The sequence below is a fragment of the Saccopteryx leptura genome, chromosome 2, assembly GCF_036850995.1.
Source record: "Saccopteryx leptura isolate mSacLep1 chromosome 2, mSacLep1_pri_phased_curated, whole genome shotgun sequence".
NCBI lineage: Eukaryota > Metazoa > Chordata > Mammalia > Chiroptera > Emballonuridae > Saccopteryx > Saccopteryx leptura.
Window position 1 is genome coordinate 334,436,240 of NC_089504.1, and position 19,846 is coordinate 334,456,085.

The 19,846-nt window shown below is 46.0% G+C and overlaps 1 protein-coding gene across 1 annotated transcript in view; it reads left to right on the forward strand.

Annotated features, from left to right (window-relative positions):
* Positions 1-19,846, forward strand: part of SLC6A4 (solute carrier family 6 member 4) — a 42,741-nt gene that overhangs the window by 13,393 nt on the left and 9,502 nt on the right. Inside the window, exons 2-12 of the mRNA XM_066363596.1 lie at positions 5,899-6,355; positions 9,566-9,700; positions 10,189-10,408; positions 11,207-11,345; positions 12,400-12,534; positions 12,876-12,979; positions 15,265-15,392; positions 15,638-15,750; positions 16,416-16,547; positions 17,622-17,721; positions 19,373-19,473. Of these exons, the coding sequence (XP_066219693.1) occupies positions 6,013-6,355; positions 9,566-9,700; positions 10,189-10,408; positions 11,207-11,345; positions 12,400-12,534; positions 12,876-12,979; positions 15,265-15,392; positions 15,638-15,750; positions 16,416-16,547; positions 17,622-17,721; positions 19,373-19,473 (1,650 nt within the window). The 5' untranslated portion in view covers positions 5,899-6,012. The remainder of the gene's footprint in view (positions 1-5,898; positions 6,356-9,565; positions 9,701-10,188; positions 10,409-11,206; positions 11,346-12,399; positions 12,535-12,875; positions 12,980-15,264; positions 15,393-15,637; positions 15,751-16,415; positions 16,548-17,621; positions 17,722-19,372; positions 19,474-19,846) is intronic.

Genomic DNA, 19,846 nt, shown 5'->3' on the forward strand with positions numbered 1-19,846 from the left:
TTTTCTTATGACTTGGGCCATGTCAGCCTGCTGATAAAGGAAGAAAAAAAAGTGCTGGGGATATTTCAAGAAACAAGGCCTTTGTAATGCTCAGAATAAAAATAGAGAATAATGTACATTCTTGTAGGAGCTGCTCATGACAGTCGCCAAGAGATCAAGATCTGCTGCCTTGGGGGCGGAGCTCCAGAGGACCCTGATGAACACACAGTGCCGCCCTGCAAACACACACATCTTTTAACTTCCCTGCCAAATGCCCCAAGGGAGAAAGTAAATGAAGTCTAGAACAAAGCATTCAACTTTTGCACCGGGCAGGTGACGAGTCCCTAGTATGGCTCAGTTTTCATTCCCCCTACCAATGTGTCTTCGGGGAGGGATGATGCTTCCCTTCCATGGTGGACATGCCAGAGAAATGTTTGGTGACACTTTGCTTTGAGCATCAGTTTAAATGAGAGAAAAGGTGTGATACCAAAGATAAGGGAGAAGAATATTTTGAGTAAACTTTTGAAGATGGAGAAAGATTTGGCAAGGGGGAGCCTCAGCTGGGGGCAGGCTCTGTCACTGAGGGCCATCTGGCTGTCCTAAAGCTCTTTATCTCTGCCATCTGGTCTTCCAGTTCTTTGGTGTTTAATGTAGAAAGCATGTGTTGATATAGGCCAGAGAGGAATGCAGAGGCCTTTTTTCAAACAACACAGCCAGGGACCACCAAGTTCAGGTTGAATTCGGCTGTAAATATAAATATATTGACATTTTGTCATCTCTCTCTTTTAAAAAATGAACTTGCCTGACCTGTGGTGGCGCAGTGGATAAAGCATCGACCTGGAACACTAAGGTTGCCAGTTCGAAACCCTGGGCTTGCCTGGTCAAGGCACATATGAGAGTTGATGCTTCCTGCTCCTCCCCCTTCTCTCTCTCGCTCTCTCTTCCTCTTTCCCTCTCTCTCTAAAAAATTAATAAAGTCCTTAAAAAAAAAAAGGAAAAAAAATGAACTTAAAAACATGCCTTGGTCTCATAATTAGTGATGGTGAATGAAAGTATTTATTGTAAAAGTTCATCAGGTCTCGTTGAGGTCCCAGGGAACGGGGAGAGCAGGGAGAGGCTAGACAGCAGCATAAACATGAGAAGAATGGAGTTTTATCTAGACCATTCTTTGTCAGAAATTTGTATTCTTCTGTGAGTAGTGTTTGTATCCTTGAGCCCAGGATAAGATCAAGGGTGGGGACCAAACAGCTAGATAAGGTGGAATCCAGGACGTTTATCCCAGTCCCTTGCACACACACGTACACACTAGTTGCATAGAGCTGGTTTCTCTTATTACTGGATTATTTTTGGCAACAATCAATTTTTTTTTTAACATTTTTATATTTACTGTACAGAAAAAAGAGGCCAGGAGACACAAAAAACTTCGATTACTTATATTCCTTCCTAGGGGTTCGTGTCTACTCCTTAGCAGTATTTATGAAGGTGTCATCAGTGTGACTCAACTACTTCATGTTCCGGCTTTTCACTCGTTACATTTTTGTCTCTCCATCCCCATGTGGGGATAGTTAAGTTACATGCACTGAAAGCCCAAAGTAGGTGGGACACACACACTGACATTTTTATTGACTACTAACTCCTAGCCATCCCCTGACTGTTGGATTTGCAAGGTTAAGATAACTTCACAGATCTGAACAGGGGTGGCAGTCATCCCTGGAAGTCTTTTGCTAGAAAAGTATGTAATCCAAGCTAAGCAGAAACATGCTTCAAATCCCAAACACTTTCCAGAGTTTGACATTTTCAGGCTCAGAAGAAATGAAATCAGGTGAAAGGTTTCAGTTGCTTAGTACTTATAACAAGCAATAGGTTTAAAGTGCGGAAGGGTTCAGATTTTTACCCCATGTTTGACGTCTCACACCTCAGTCCAGAGGAGAGCCAGCTGAGCTGCCTTCCCTGCACCCTGGCTCATGGCAGTGGTATGAAGGCTCAGGGGCCCCTGCCCAGCCCTTCCCACCACAGCACGTGGGGACAGAGACACCAGCTATGCTGGCATCTGTAGCCAATGAGCTCCTTTCTCTGGCTCTTTTGGGGTGGGTGAGAGGTGCCCCCTCTGCCCACTATTGCAGAGTAATGTGTAAATTAGCATAGGAGTTGCTGGGAGTGGCAAGAAGGATGAGTGGTGAGCAGTAGTGCCGTGTAAGGCCTAGTAGGACTTGCAGAGGTGTAATGGGAACACAGGAAGGAGCAGCACAGGTGGATTGGACACAGCCAGAAACAGCGAGAAGCTGCCCAAAAGCTTCTAAGAGCTGGGCAACAGGGCGAATGAAAAAGTCTGCAGCTCAGGAGCTGGAGGTGCCTCACAAAGGGTGGTCTTTCCACCTCTATCCTTTGTTCTTTTCCTCTCTAAGTCACATCTACAGTTTACATAAAGTATGCTCTGTGTGTTCAGTTTAAGTGATGGAGATGACTGTTCTTACCTACTTGCAGGCCAAAAGTGCCGCTTTACTTGTTATTCTTCCCCTAGCACAACGTAAGCACTCAGGGAAGCTTTGTTGAAGTGAGCCCTCTTTTTACGTTCTTCTGAGTCCCTGGTAAACTCCAGCGTGAGATTTCAGTCCCAAAGTGAAGTCAATATTTTGTTCTTAAATGGAGCCTGTGCAGGACCTTGGTGATTTGCTGCGTATTTCTGTTTGTTTTGTCTTTTCCTTTTCAGATTACTTGATTGTGGTTTGATGCCTTGCATAGGTTGAAAAGTGTAGTTGATTTTATTGACTCTCATGTAGAAAATAAGATGTCTCACACTTAATAGATGCATTTATAATTCCATTAACTAAGGTCGTTTAAAATATGATGAGCAGATCCAAGATGGCAGCAGAGTAGGTAGAAGCTACACTCACCTCCTCCCAGGACCAAACTGGAATCACAAGTAAAATATAGAGCAATCAACCAGAATAAACTATAAAGAAAGAAAATAATAAACCAATATCCCTGATGAGCATAGATGCTAAAATTTTCAACAAAATATTAGCAAACTGGATCCAGCAATATATTTTTTTTCTTTTTTTATTAATTTTAATGGGGTGACATTGATCAGTCAGGGTACATAGGTTCAGAGAAAACATCTCCAGGTTATTTTGACATTTGATTATGTATTATAAAGATCATACACCATGATCTAGTGGTATTTATTTCAAGGGTGCAATTTTGGGGCATCTGCAAACCAATAAGTATGATACATCACATAAACAAAATGAAGGGTAAAAATCACATAGTCATAACAATAGATGCAGAAAAAGTATTTAATAAAATCCAGCACCTATTTATGACAAAACATCTCAGCAAAGTAGGTACAGAGGGAAGATACCTCAACATAATAAAGGCCACATATGACAAACACACAGCCAACATCATAGTAGGCAAAAACTAAAAGTGTTTCCTTCAAGATAAGGAATAAGGCAGGGATGTCCACTTTCACTGCTCATATTCAACATAGTACTAAAAGTCCTAGCCACAGCAATCAGACCAAAAGAAGAAATAAAAGGCATCTAAATTGAAAAAGAAGAAGTAAAACTGTTGTTATTTACAGATGATATGATACTGTATATAGAGAATCCTGAAAATGCCACCAAAAACTACTAGAACTGGTAAATGAATTCAATAAAGTATCAGGACACACAAAAAAATATCTAGCAATTAATTGCATTGTTATATGCCAATAATAAACTATCAGAAAGGGAAACTAAGAAAATAATCACTTTTATAATTACATTAAAAAATACCTAGGAATAAATTTAACCAAGGATGTAAAAGACCTATACTGGGAAAATTATATGACACTGAAGAAAGAAATTGAAGAAGATACAAATATGTGGAAGCATGTCCCATGTTCGTGGATAGGAAGAATTAACATCATTAAAATGTCTATATTTCCCAAAGCAATCTGAAGATTCAATACAATTCCTATCAAAATACCAATGATAGAGCTCACAGAACTATAGCAAATATTACAAAAATTTATATGGAACCACAAAAGACCCCAAATAGCCACAGCAATCTTGAAAAAAAGCAATAAAGTTGGAAGAATCACACTACCTGATATCACACTATACTACAAAACCATAGTAATCAAAATAGCATGATATTGGCATAAAAACAGACATATGGATCAGTGGAACAGAATAAAGAGCCCAGAAATCAACCCACACTTTTATGGTCAATTGATATTTGACAAAGGAGGCAGGAACACACAATGGGGTAGAGAGAGTCTATTTAATAAATGGTGTTGGGAAAATTGGACAGATACGTGCAAAAAAATGAAGCTAGACCACTTTTTTTTTCATTATAGCGAGAGAGACAGAGAAAGGGACAGACAGACAGAAAGGGAGATAAATGAGACGAGTCAATTCTTCACTGTGGTACCTCAGCTGTTCATTGATTGATTTCTCACATGTGCTTTGACTGGGAAGCTACAGCCAAACCAGTGGCCTTGGCCTCAAGCCAACGGCCTTGGGCTTCAAGCCAGAGATCTTGGGCTCAAGCCAGCAACCCTGGGGTCATGTTTATGATCCATGCTCGAACCAGCAACCCCCACACTCAAGCTGGTGAGCCCATGCTCAAGACAGATGAGCCTGTGTTCAAGCCTGTGACCTCAGGGGGTTTTTTGTTTGTTTTTTGCTTTTTTTTTTTTTTTTTTTTTTTTTTTACCTCAGGGTTTTAAACTTGGGTCCTCTGGGTCCTGGTCAGGTTAGACCACCTTTTTACAACATACACAAGAACAAAATCAAAATGGATTGAAGACTTGATGTGTTACATTTAAAAATCATAAAAATCCTAGAAGAAAACATAGGCAGTAAAACCTCAGACATTTTTCATAGCAATATGTTTTTCTGATATATCTCCTCAGACAAGGGAAATAACAACCAAAAATAAACAAATGGAACTACATCGAACTAAAAAGGTTTTGTATAGCAAAGGAATCCATCAGCAAAATGAAAGGACAACCCACTGTATCGGAGAACATATTCTCCAATGATACATCTGGTAGGGGTTAATATTCAAAATTTACAAAGAACTTATAAAACTCAACCCTATAAAAACAAACTATCCAATTAAAAAATGGGCAAAGGACCTGAATAGATACTGCTCCAAAGAGGACATATAGATGGCCAATAGACATGAAAAGATGCTCAATGTCACTAATCATCAGAGAAATGCAAATTGAAACTACAATAGATCACCTCACACCTTTCAGAATGGCTTTTACTAATAAATTAACAAACCACAGTGTTGGCAAGGATGTGGGAGAAACAGGAACTCTTGTGCACTGTGGAATGCAGACTGGTGCAGCTACTGTTGAAAACAGTATGGAGTTTCCTCAAAAAATTAAAAATTGAACTGCCTTATGACTCAGCAATTCCACTTCTGGGAATTGATCTGAAGAAACCCGAAACACTGATTTGGAAGAATATGTGTACCCTTACATCCACTACAGCGCTACTTACTATAGCCAGTATTGGGAAGCAACCCAAATGCCCATTAGTAGAAGAGTGGACAGAAAGATGTGGCACATTTACACAATGGAATACTACTCAGCTGTAAAAAAGAAGGGACTCTTACCTTTTGCAAGAGCATGGATGGACCTGGAGATTATTATGCTAAGTGAAATAAGCCATTCAGAGAAAGACAAGTACCATATGATTTCACTCATATGTGGGACCTAATGAACAATTTAAAAAAACAAAATAGAAACAGACTCACAGATAGAACAGACTGACAGCTGAAAGAGGGGAAGAGGGTTGGGGAGCCAGGTGAAAAAAGTGAAAGAATTCAGCAAAAACAAAACAAAACACGATGTATGATGAGTTAATACCAAGCCAAGTAAAATGCCTAAATCTATTCTTTTTCTCTGTGCCTTTCCAACAGAGTTCTCAATCTCATTGATCTAAAGCTCTGAGGATCCCCAGAGATCGTGCACCAAGAATTCGGTTCGGGTCCTCAGCAGATGGTTGTCAGTTCATCTACTAGACAGCCAGCAAGATGGAGACCACGCCCCTAAATTCCCAGAAGGAGCTGTCAGTGTGTAAAGATGGAGAAGACTGTCAGGAAAATGGTGTTCTACAGAAGGGTGTCCCTGCCCCTGGGGATAAGGTGGAGTCCGGCCAGATCTCCAATGGGTACTCAGCAGTTCCGAGCCCCAGTGCAGGAGATGACACTCAGCACTCCATCCCAGCTGCCACCACCACCCTAGTGGCTGAGGTTCATCAAGGGGAACGGGAGACCTGGGGCAAGAAGGTGGATTTCCTCCTGTCAGTCATTGGCTATGCCGTGGACCTGGGCAACGTCTGGCGCTTCCCCTACATATGTTACCAGAATGGAGGGGGTCAGTATCATGGCCCACGAGCAGAGGCTCTGACCCAGGGGCTGGTCTGTTGAGCTTCTTGGGAGGCCAGAGGATAAATCATATCTTTTCTGTCTTGTTTAACTGATACGAGTCTGGGAATGTGATTGCTTAGACTTAGTAGCTTATCTAAAAGATGAATCTCCAGCGAGCCAACACTCTAAGTTTCCATGTCTGAGGTTATCTGGGTTATCAAGCCGATGAAATCTCCCAAACCTGACCTCAACAGGTTTTCTTTTTCTTTTTTTTTTTTTTTTTTCAAGATTTTATTTATTGATTTTTGAGAGAAGAAAGAGCCTGACCTGTGGTGGCACAGTGGATAAAGCATCGACCTGAAACACTGAGGTTGCCGGTTCGAAACCCTGGGCTTCCTAGTCAGGGCACATAAGAAAAGCAACTACTACAAGTTGTTGATTCCCACTTCTGTCCCCTTTTTCTCTATCTTTCTGTCTCTCTCCTATCTCTTAAAAAAAAATCAATAGAGAGAGGGAAAAAGAGAAGAGAGAGGAGCAGGAAATATCAACTCACTAGTTGCTTCTCGTAAGTGCCTTTATTGGGCAAGCCCAGGATATCAAACTGGCGACCTCAGTGTTCCAGGTCAAGGCTTTATCCAACGTGCCACTGAGAGTCAGAGAGAGGGATAGACAGGGACAGATAGACAGGAACGCAAAGAGATGAGAAGCACCAATCATCAGTTTTTCCTTGTGACACCTTAATTGTTCATTGATTGCTTTCTCATATGTGACTTGACCGTGGGCCTTCAGCAGACTGAGTAACCCCTTGCTCAAGCCAGCAACCTTGGGTCCAAGCTGGTGAGCTTTGCTCAAACCAGATGAGCCTGTGCTCAAGCTGGCGACCTTGGGGTCTTAACCTGGGTCCTCAGCATCCCAGTTCGATGCTTTATCTACTGTGCCACCGCCCAGTCAGGCCAGGCTAGTAGATTTTCAACATCATTAGTGCTCCATTTGTTGAAGAGCCCCTCTCCATCCCTGCATTATCCAAACTCCAGTCTCCACCCAGCGGAATGTGAGGGGTCCTGCAGCACCATGCTGAGCTCCTGCACTCCCACGGACAGGTTCTGCTCAGAGCAGTCCAGAGAGGGGAGATCTGTGTCAGGAAATCCTGGGAGGAAGCTCTGGGGTCCAGACCCTCCTGCGCCTTTGGGCCTGTGTGAGATCAGAGAAGGATGCCAGCTCAGGTCCAGAGTCTTAAATTACAGTCTGGGCATGATCGAGAGCCAAACCCAGCCACAGTCAAAGGCAGATTAAGGTCAATTGAGAAGAAAACATTGGGCCCCTTACATTAGAAAAAAAGTATTAAGTTGGGGCTTTGCAGGGCCCTTCAGAAGTTGGGGCCCAGGGCACAAGCCTGGTGTGCCTGCCGTTAGATCCGCCTCTGGCCACGGTGTAAACTTAATGCCAACCCCAAACCATGCATGGATGTGCCTTGTATCTCTGACAAGAGGGTTAGATTTTTGAGGGCAGAGACTAATTGTTGCCCCTCCTCCCACACCCAGTGCTTCCCGAAAAACAGCAGCTGACTATAGGCATAGATGTGGAAGCCCTAGCGAGAGGAGTGAGCAGGTATGGGGTCTCTGTGCTGACCCACTGGCTTGCTCTCGGAAAAGGATGACAGGTGGGATTTCAATCAGTCAGTATTTATTTTGACAGGAGCTCTGGCGACAGATTAGGGAGGGCAGATGAAATGAGGTTTGGGGGGTAATTCATCTGTGTCCATGGCCTGACACAGACTTTGCTGTCTTTGTTTTAAAGGCCACTGTCCATGCAGCTGCAAAGGCAGTGCCTGTTTTGGGGGTGGGAGGGGGAGCCCAGCGCTCCCTGCCTGGGAGGAGCAGAGGTTGGAATCATCAACTTATCTCCAGTTCAGGAGGACTCGCCTTTATTCAGAGCCTTACTTAAGGGGCTGAGTCACTGGTGTGATTTCCCCCACACTCATTTCCTCCGGTAAAGCTAGGCAAGTTAACCCCTTTGGACAAATGCTACCATGACAACACAACATGGTTCTTATTCCCAATTTAGATTTCTCCAGAATGATGTTGAGTTAGATGGGACCTTTCTGAGTCGCATTGACTTTGGGTTTCTAGGTTCAACTGACTTTGAGGGAAAGTTGTTTGGGGAATCAAGCCAACCCATTCTTTGGGCTGAAACTCAGGCTGCAAGTAAACAGTCTTTTTTTTTTTTAAGATTTTATTTATTCATTTTTTTAGAGGGGGGGGAGAGAGAGAGAGAAAGAGAAGGAGAAAGGGGGGAGGAGAATGGAAGCATCAACTCCTATATGCGCCTTAACCAGGCAAACCCAGGGTTTCGAACTGGCAACCTCAGCCTTCCAGGTCAGCACTTTATCTACTACGCCATCACAGGTCAGGCTGCAGGTGACCAGTCTTTAATGTGGCTTTTCTACATCCTGCCTCAGCCGTGAGAGCTAGGAGAGAGGAGTCGCCAGACCTACAGCAGGTTCGCCTTTCTCAGTCTGGGACAAACTGCCCTTTTTAGGCACACTGGCAAAACTGGCCGAGGCAGGAAGCGTGCTAGCTCAGTGGAATCATGGAAAATGGCTAACTCTCAATAATCAAGTGTCTGGAGTCAGGGATAATGCTGATGAACAAATATACTAATTCAGTGGCTCGTAGATTATCACAGCTGTTCTACAGGTGGTCACAGATCTGTTCCAAGGGTCCCAAACGCTGGTCCATGTACTGGTTGCATCAGAATCACCTGGTGAGTTAAAAAATGTTGTTTTTGTTGTTATACCCATACCTGGAGCTTGTGCTCCAGGAAGTCTGGGTGTGTGTGTGTTTTTAAGCCCACCAGTGATTATGATGGATGGCTCTGCTCAACCCTGTGATTTTTTTTAGGGGAGGAAACACCCAGAGAGGTGAAGTGGTCCCTGGTCCACCAGGCCATTAGAAGTGGAACTGGTCCCCACTTTCTTTCTGTTTCCTCTCAGCCTCCTACAAAACCTCGCTTTCGCAGCAGAGCTGCGTCTACGATTCCTTCTGGCAAAGCACCAAGACCAGGGAAGCATAGTGTGAGGTTACTCAGCGTGAGGCTCTCGGGGAAGCTCGAGCGTCAGATGGCTCTGTGATTCTCGGCGTGGCCCCTGCTGTCCAGGAGGGTTCACGTCCTGACACAGGTGCGGGCAGGGAGTAAAACTGTCTTTCATCTGCCCCAGGAGCATTCCTCCTCCCCTACACCATCATGGCCATTTTTGGGGGGATCCCACTCTTCTACATGGAGCTTGCGCTGGGCCAGTACCACCGAAATGGATGTATTTCAATATGGAGGAAAATCTGCCCGATTTTCAAAGGTAACCGGAAGGCTCGAGTGCGTGGGTGGGTGGATGTTCCAAGGAAGTGGTAGTTTCCATCAGTGGGTGGGAGCTGGGGACCTTCTGGAATCAGTTAGGCTTTCCGGAACCCTTGGAGATAACTTGAGTACAATAATTAAGTGTGGTTTTTTTGCTTTCTTTCTTTTTTTAAGTAATTCAGTTTTTGACCGCTCAAGTGCCATGAGCTTGTTAGAGGCAAAGAGAATAAATTACAAGTTAAACTAGATAGAAAAATTTTAAAGCATGAACAGCACACACATTTTTTCTGAAATATATTACCTTGCAAAAACGTAGAAATCACTTACTATCTTGCTACTTTCCCGCCACCTCCCAGAGTCTTTGGGGAATGAAATGAGTGGCAGTCACCACCCTCCCCCCCTCCCCCGCTGCAGTGCCCCCCAGCGCCCTGTTCCAGCCTCTCCCTGGGGGGCTGCCTTTTATACCCGGCCTCCCTTACTCTGTCCCAGGGATTGGTTACGCCATCTGCATCATTGCCTTTTATATCGCCTCCTACTACAACACCATCATGGCCTGGGCGCTCTACTACCTCATCTCCTCCTTCACCGACCAGCTGCCCTGGACCAACTGCAAAAACCCCTGGAACACGGGCAACTGCACCAACTACTTCCTGGAGAACAACGTCACCTGGACACTCCAGTCCACGTCCCCTGCGGAAGAGTTCTACATGTAAGCGAGGGGGTGGTCTGTTGAGGGCAGGCCACACCCCTATGATTTGGCTTTTGGCTTCTTTGGAGGGAGGCTGAGTATGGCCAGCCCCAGGCCAGATCTGAAGCTGGGGGACTCTGCCTTGAGAGCTCTGTAACCGGGCCCTCTGAGCCGTCCGGCCTCTCTGATGCGCCATGCCAGACAGTTCCGATGGGACCAAGATGATCTCTGTCTTCACATTCCAAAATTACTCTACTGCTTCAAAACCACCCTTCTCCCTGGGCCCTCCTGTCAGCCGGAGTCATGGAAGCAGAACCTCTGACCACTTCAGTAGATTGAAACTATCCACGTAGTTCCTGGTTTCATATGTTTACTTCATCAGTGGGATCTACCCTTCGGAAGGAGATGCCTGGAGTAGGGAGTATTCTGTAATGCCGGAAGCTCACGCAATGGCAGCCCAAAGAGAGTGCTTGTTCAGGGTGGGAAAGGGCCCTCTGCCCACACATACAAACCCTCATGTACCCCAGACTCAGACATGGGGGTCATCTTTCCCGGTTGGTCAGGGCGGCTCCAGGAAAGGAGAGCCCTAGAAGTCTGCCTTGGTGCTGAGAGTATTCCCCAGTCTTGGTCGGCTGAAGGTGCTGGTCTCTCCTTCAGGATGGGCAGAGCCAGCCCAGCTCTTGCTGAGGTGTAGAGACTGCTTGGTGCTCGCAGCATGGTGTCCATTTCTCCTCATGGCGTCCTCCCAGAGGGATCACTGGCACGATGCTCAGGTTGCTGTTGGGACAATTCACGGGCCTTCTTTCTCTCGCACCGCAGGCGCCACGTCCTGCAGATCCACCGCTCTGAGGGACTGCAGGACCTGGGGGGCATCAGCTGGCAGCTTGCTCTCTGCATCATGCTGATCTTCACTGTTATCTACTTTAGCATCTGGAAAGGTGTCAAAACATCTGGCAAGGTGAGGAGGACTCTGACTGCTGAGCCAGGCTGGCCAAGGGGCCCCAGAGGATCCCAACCTCAGAGCTCAGTAGCCCAGAAAGCCACAGACGAGGGGAGCATGGGTTTTTTCCACACTAGACACGTTCTATGTTGCTCACTCTCTCTTCACTAAACCTGTTAGAAAGTACCCTGGTCGGGTAGCTCAGTTGGTTAGGGCAGTGGTCCCCAACCTTTTTTGGGCCACTGACCGGTTTAATGTCAGAAAATATTTTCACAGACCGGCCTTTAGAGTGGGACAGATAAATATATCATGTGACCGAGACAAGCGTCAAGAGTGAGTCTTAGACGGATGTAACAGAGGGAATCTGGTCATTTTTAAAAAATAAAACATTGTTCAGACTTAAATATAAATAAAATGGAAATAATGTAAGTTATTTATTCTTTCTCTGTGGACCGGTACCAAATGGCCCACGGACCAGTACCGGTCCGCGGACCGGAGGTTGGGGACCACTGGGTTAGTGCATTGTCCCAAAGCACAGAGATCGCCAGTTCGAACCCCAGTCAGCGCACATACAGAAACAAATCAATGTTCTTGTCTCCCTCTCTCTCCTTCTTCTCCCCTTCCTCTCTCTCTCTCTCAAATCACTTTTAAAATTCTATTTAAAAACTCTGTTAGAAAGTTCTAAAAAATGGGCCAATCCCAAGAACCATTACATGATTTAAAAAAAATCCTCTAACCCACTGAGAGTGTCACAATTAATAATAATGGCAATAATTTATTGAAAACCTATCGTGGACAATGTTCAGTGCTTTATATATGCTGGCTCCTTGGTTGTTTCCTGCTACTTTCCCCTCTTTATAGATGAGGTTACAGGTAGTTAGTACCAGCGAGGGGTGAATCACATCCCTGTCTGATTCTAGGGACTGTGATCTTTCTGCCACACCAGCCTTCTAAATTTACAGAAAACACACACACACACAACACAAGAGAGGTAGATCTCCCGTTTTGGAGGTTTTTAAGAATAAAAGACAACACTATTCATGTAGTCATACCTGTGTTTCCTTCCTGACAGGTGGTGTGGGTGACAGCCACCTTCCCTTACATCATCCTTTTGGTCCTGCTGGTGCGGGGAGCCACCCTCCCCGGAGCATGGAGAGGTGTCCTCTTCTACTTGAAACCCAACTGGCAGAAACTCCTGGAGACAGGGGTAAGACTTTGAGGAAAATGGTGTGCACCTGTCATTTTTCCAAGTGAAGCTAGTCCTCCGAATAGAACAGTAGCAACAGCTAGAATTCCAGTTCAGTGGCAAGTCTGTACTGATGCTTTAAATCAGAAATATCAGTACAAGCATGAGAAGTACAGTTGAGGTCACTGAACTGGTTCATGCCCACATAATAGGAGGAGAAATTGCATTTATTTGCACATGGTATGTGGCCATCCTTGGAATGAGCCTTGAGAGCTGTGAGTCTGTGTCTGCACACGGCCACGTGAAGGCCCGAGGGCGTCGGCCCAGGTCTCAGCCCCTCCCCTACCTCTGCTGTGTTCCAGGTGTGGGTGGATGCTGCCGCTCAGATCTTCTTCTCTCTTGGGCCTGGCTTTGGGGTCCTACTGGCTTTTGCTAGCTACAACAAATTCAACAACAACTGTTATCAGTGAGTATCGGGGCCCCCAAACAAAGCTTAAATGTGGGGTGAGGGTAAGTCAGCTGTTCTGAAGGGAAGTGGTTGAACTGATGGCCTCAGACTTAGCTGGGCTCAAGCCATGTTGATGTTCCGACCTTCAGGGGGTACCACAGGTCCCTGGCCAGTTCACTCATGGCCAGAGCCTCGCCCAGGCCACTTGGGGGTTTAGAGAAGCCCCACACCACTTCAGTTTTGTGAGAGTCTCTGTATATTAAAAAAATAATTAAGAAATTCCAAAACTAGTTTACAAAAATTGCAACTGACACTAAATGTTTAGAGTTGACTCACTATATTTAACAACACAATTATAATGTGATAATTTGCTTATGTATATATATATAATACAAAAAACCATAATGATCAAACTATTTTGACCAGCACAAAAACACCATAATTTTTGTGGCATATTCTTATTTCAGAAATAATGACAAACCAGAGAATGTTATACCTGCTATGATTTAAGTATCACTCACCATCTTTAATTTTTAAAATACATATTTGAAGTTAAAAATTTTTTGGCCGTGGCTGATTGGCTCAGTGGTAGAGTGTCAGCCTGGCATGTGTATGTCCCAGGTTTGATTCCTGGTTAGGGCACACAGGAGAAGTGACCATCTGCTTGTCCACCCCTCCTCCTTCCCTTCCCTCCCCCTTCTCTTTGTCTCTTCCTCTCCTGCAGCCATGGTTCGATTGGTTCGGGCAAGTTGGCCCTGGGTGCTAAGGATGCCTTTGCCTGAAGCCTTTGCCTCATGTGCTAAAGATAGCTCATTTGCCAAGCAACAGCCCTATATGGGCAGAGCACCCCTGTAGGGCGTTTGCCAAGTGCATCCTGGTCAGGGTGTGTGTGGGAGTCTGTCTCTCTGTCTCCCCTCCTCTTACTTAAAAAACATTTTTTTTAATTTACTGATTTTAGAGAAAGAGTAAGGGAGAAACATCAATTTGTTGTTTCAATTATTTATGCATTCATTGGTTGATTCTTGTATGTGCTCTGACCAGGGATCAAACTCTCAACCTTGGCATTATCGAGGACGACGCTCTAACTAACTGAGCTACCTAACCAGGGTTAAATATCACTCGCCATCTCTAGAGTTGACTTTATTGGGGTTTTTTTTTTTTTAGATTTTATTTATTTATTTTTAGAGAGTAGAGAGAGAGAAAGGGAGAGAGAGAGAGAAAGACAAAAGGGGCAGCAAGAAGCATCAACTCCCACATGTGCCTTGACCAGCCAAGCCCAGGGTTTTGAACCAGCGACCTCAGCGTTTCAGGTTGAGGTTTTATCCCCTGCACCACCACAGGTCAGGCTTGAGTTGACTTTGTTTTAATGTTCCATCACAGATGGCAATGTGCAGCAATCGAATTATGCTATTCATAAGATAATTACAGAACTTAATTGTTTAAAAAAGGAATTCACATGTACCCTAAGCAATGTGGTCTTGTGTTGGGATACCAGCTGAAAGTCCTATGATAAGCTCTTCTGTTAAAAGTGTCAGGATATTGGTCCTGGTCGGTTGGCCCAGTGGTAGAGCGTTGGCCTGGTATGTTGATGTCCCAGGTTCAATTCTTAGGGCACAGGAGAAGTGACCATCTGCTTCTCCACCCTCCTTTCTCTCTCTCTCTCTCCCTCTCTCTTTTTCTCTTCTCCTCCTACAGCCATGGCTCGATTGGTTTGAGCTCATCGCCCAAGAGCTGAGAATGGTTCTGTGGAGCCTCCACCTCAGGAGCTAAAAATAGCTTGGTTGTGAGCATGGCTCCAGATGGGCAGAGCATTGGCCCCAGACAGGGTTTGATGGGTGGCTACCAGTCAGGGCACATGAGGGAGTCTGTCTGTCTATCTCCCTTTCCCTTGTAAAAGAAGAAAAAAAAAGTGTCAGGATATCACTGTGACTGTCTTGTAACCTCATTGGCACCTAACATCAAAAGTCTAAATCTGAGGACTTCACCAAAGTGAAGCCCAGGACGCTTCTGGCTCCCACACTAAGAGCAAGCCTTGTTTGAAACCAGGAAGTGTGTGCTGTGCGGGTCTGCAGCAGGACCGTGTTTTCAAACCACCCCTGACTGCCAGGCGTGATAACAGCAGCTTGTAGTTCAAGGCTGATGCGACTAGTCTGAGAGGCCAGGCGCTGGGAGGAGCGGAGGGGACACCAGGACAGGCTTGAAGTCCCTGTGAGCTCAGCCTGCTCACCCTTGCTACAGCTGGAGACAGATGCCCAGACTTCCAACTTGGAAATGTCTCAGCCTTTTTGGGTTTTCTGCTTCAGAGATGCTCTGGTGACCAGTGTGGTGAACTGCATGACAAGCTTCGTCTCAGGATTTGTCATTTTCACGGTGCTTGGATACATGGCTGAGATGAGGAAGGAAGATGTGTCCGAGGTGGCCAAAGACGCAGGTAGGACCTTGGTTCTGCTTAGGTCTCTTGCTCCCCACTGAATTCCTGTGCTGTTCTTTGGGTCTTTTCACTATCTAACTTTTGAATTATTTCTAAATGTGTCTTGAAAAATTTTCAAAGATTTTGGATAAAGTTAATGCCTCGGAGGTGTTCAGGCCATGGTGGGGGTGGGGCGGCTCCCTGGGCCCCCGGTACTGGGGCCTAGAACACACTCCGGGCTCCTCCTCTTTCCCCTTCTGTCTCAGGGCCCAGCCTCCTCTTCATCACATACGCAGAAGCCATAGCCAACATGCCGGCGCCCACCTTCTTTGCCATCATCTTCTTCTTGATGTTAATCACACTGGGCTTGGATAGCACGGTGAGCCAATGGGGAGGGAGATATGGCTCTGGGGAGGAGGAAGAGAAGGAGGAAAAGCAAGGGGAGGAGGTAGGGGAATTGTACCTATTCCCTCCCATCTGGCTGCCCCAGGTGGTATTGGCTGATCCCTCCTGATGCTCCCCCAACCCCTCATTCACTCTTCATCAACCATGCTTACCCCAGCCTCTAGTACCTTAGAGAGTCATGAGTGGGATAATGCCTGTTTGTGTGTATTTACCCAAGCACAGGGGCTCAGCATGTGTGCACTGTTATCATTAAGCACTGTCGCTGGACCACAGGGCAGCAGCTAAAGGCCAGGGCAAGGTCACTCTGTCTCAGTCCCTGCCACCCAGCCTCCAGCCCAGCGCATTGCGCTTCCTGTGGACCATGTCTCAGCTCTGAGTTGGTTTTCCTGGTACAACCAGCGTCTCCCCAAGAGGCCTCACTGAAAACAGTCCTGTCCGTGTGCTGTCTTTCCTTCCCTTCATGTCCTTAGGCACGGGCTCTAAATGCCAGCGTAAACAGGCAAAGGTGTTTCCAGTGAGGGCTGGTGAGGAGGGGAACAGGTCATGATCAGTCTTAACCCCTCCCTCCTGCTCACTGTCCTGGAAGGTAACAGATTTGTCCCAAAGCCTCCCCTGTGACCATTTGTGTGTCCCTCTCAGTTTGCAGGCTTGGAGGGGGTGATCACAGCTGTGCTGGATGAGTTTCCACACATCTGGTCCAAGCGCCGGGAGTTGTTGGTGCTCTGTGTGGTCGTTACCTGCTTCTTTGGGTCCCTGATCACCCTGACTTTCGTGAGTACCATGACCCTCAGCTTGGAGTCAGCCTCCCCGAAGGCAACTGAATGCCACAAGAGGCTGTTCCTTTCCTTCCATCCCACATGGTTCCCTGGCTTGGGGACCAGAGGGAGGGCTTATAAAAAGTTTGTCATCAAGGATAAAAAGAAAACTTGTTTCTGGTGGCATCTGTTTGTAGAGTCTGTGCATGGCATCTGGGGGCTCCTTACATTTTACAGTAGATCCAACTAGATTTCAGGAGTGGCAGAATATCTGGGGTAAAACTAAGATTTGCTTTCCTAGTTTACTTCCAGTGCCTAGGGCTGCTTTCATGGCAATATTGCCCTGATGTCCTGATCCACAGGACAGCTGGAGGCTGGCATCTCATGATTGTAGTGTCACCTTGTCCCCTCCAGGGAATATGCAATGGTGAAGTCAGACCCAGTCCAGTGATTTTTTTTTTGGTAGCTGATGCAAATACTGTAAAACGGGGATCATATAGTACCCATAGGCACCCTAGCCTTGTGTCCTGACTCAGGCAGATTTTATAGATATGCATCTTCCAACCAGGGCCCCAATGTCTGTGGAGCAGGGACCCTGAACAGGACCTAAGGGATTTTCAAGTTAGGGCAGAAGGCAAGATTCTGACCAATGTGCTCAGTGAGTGGATCTGTATTGTAGGCTCTTTCCAAATTCAGTCTTTAGGGATCAGGATTCTCCAAGGCAGAGAACACAGTAGGTGTGTGGTCAATTGAGGGAAGTTGAAAAATAAATTAAGGCCCTTTTGAGTTTGTCTCTTAAAACTTAGCGGGAAGGGGAAACAAGAAGAGGGTGCTCCCTAGGAAGGGCAGAGGGTGCTCCCTAGGAAGGCCAGAGGGTGCTCCCTAGGAAGGGCGGAGGCATCTGATAGGGTGAAATCTGCCTTGCCCTGAGAAGGCCAGTCCAAGAGGCAGGTGCTCAGATAATTATATTAGGCCCCAGGTGGGAATTTTCCGGAATTATCCTTCGTTGAGAAGCTTCCTTTGGCCCCTCTCGTAAAGAAGAGGCAACGCCTCAGGTCGCACTGGACCAGGTTCATGCTCTCATTTCCAGGGAGGAGCCTACGTGGTGAAGCTGCTGGAGGAGTACGCCACGGGGCCCGCGGTGCTCACCGTCGCTCTGATAGAAGCAGTTGCTGTGTTTTGGTTCTATGGTAAGGTGCTCCCTCCCACCAGCCACAGTCCTTCCACAATCAGCCCATAGCCACCAAAATGGAGAAGGGCTGATGTCATTAAAGGGCAGGGCAGTGTACAAGCTGTCACCTCCTGGTGGGCTGGTGGGTCTGTCAGATAAGGTCTGCTGAGCCCATATTTAGAAACAGGTCGTCCTCTCCTGCACCTTCTTTACAACAGATTGCTCCATACTCTTGGGTGGACGTTTATTCTGCATTTAAATATTTTACCCAGTGGAGACTGGCTGAAGCGGTTCCGTGAGCTCATCCACAGTGGATGCTTAAGATCCTGACTGGCTCTAAGAACTGGACAGAATACAAAGAACTATTGCAAAGTGAATGCATTTGCAGAGTGGACCATACCTTACTGCTATATAGGGTGGCCCTCAATTTAAATTTTGCAAGCAAGAGCTCCCTGCAGAGCCCTGAGACAGAGTTTAGGAGTTTATCTCTTCGGATTATCTGCAGTGGAGAAACTCCCTCTGATCCTGGGATGGAATCTCTGATAAGGATGAACCCACCAGGAGCACAGAGCGTGAGCGGACAGAGGTCCATTGGCAGGGGTCCCAGGAGCTCCTGGGTGCGGGTCGGGAGGGCGCAGGCAGTTAAAGTGAAGACAGCCAGGTTCAGAGATGCTTCTCTTCCTCTTGAAAATAAAAAAGAGATTAATTCATTCTGAAAATGTATTTATTTTCCTAGTTTCTATGATAATAAAACAGCGTTAGCATGTTTGTCATTATGCATATATGCAGAAGGGGGGGCCTATAATTTGAGTTGCACATGAGTCCAGTTTTTAAAAAGAAGTCCTTCCCACCTCCCCAGCAATTCAGAGGACAACGTTCAAGTGGGCGAGTCACTATGGACCTGCCCCAGGTATGGCTGGGCGCTCTCAGAGAAGCAAGTGCAGAACAAGCTTCCAGCCCCTTCTCAAGTTCTCACCAGTCAGTATCTCCTCACTCCCATGACAGTTATTTTTTTAAAAATTATTTATTTATTTATTTTTTACAGAGAGGATAGAGATAAAGAAAGGGGAGGGGAGGACCGGCAAGCATCAACTCATAGCTGCTTCTTGTATGTGCCTTGCCTAGGCAAGCCTGGGGTTTTGAACCAACAACCTCAGCATTCCTGGTCAATGCTTTATCCACTGCGCCACCATAGGTCAGGCTATACCAGTTCCTTTATTTTTATTTATTTATTTTTGTATGCCAGTTACTTGAATAGACCGATCTTGATTGTGGTCTGGCACATGAATGAGCCATACTATGGTTAAAATTTTCTCTTGGAAGTTCTCTGTATGTGGTTATATGGTCAAAGTCAGTCTCTGTTGAGTGGTTTTATCATTTTTAAACAAAATTTAACTTTGTTTTCTACAGTAATAATAAAATATATGCCGAGAGGGGCTCTACATCCCTCCCCAAAGGTCCGCCTATCCTCCCACTCTATGTAGAAAGAACGTTGCTTGCTATGCAGGGCAGTTCTGTGACAAGTCCCCCATTCTACTTTCAGACCAGCTTGGTGCCCTGAGCCCCTCCCAAGAGAAATTTCAGAGCTGCTTCTCTCTGAGAATCAAGGGATCAGACGGCCTATAGCCTCTTGTGGTCAATCAACCTCTTTCTCTTTCGAATGATTTCAGGCATCACTCAGTTCTGCAGGGACGTGAAGGAAATGCTGGGCTTCAGCCCAGGATGGTTTTGGAGGGTCTGCTGGGTGGCCATCAGCCCTCTGTTTCTCCTGGTGAGTTGTCATTTTCCTTCTCCTTCTGGCCCTGGAGAAAGAGCCACTCAAACACTTATAAAAAAAAATGTTATTGAGGTATAATATACACACAGAAAAGGGTGCAAATCATAAGTGTACACCTCAATGAAATTTTATAAACTGAGCACACTATCGTAGCCAAAACCATACAAAGAAACAAGAACACGACAGGAAGAGCCCCTCTGTGTCCCCTCCCAGTCATGTGCCCCACCACGGTTAACCACACTTCTGACTCCTGACACCACCAAGTCATGCGGGCTTTAGTCACCTTACTGCTTCGCTCCCCTGTTCAGTGATAATGATAACTAACATTTATTGACCATTAAGTGTCAGGCCAGACTTGGTATAAAAT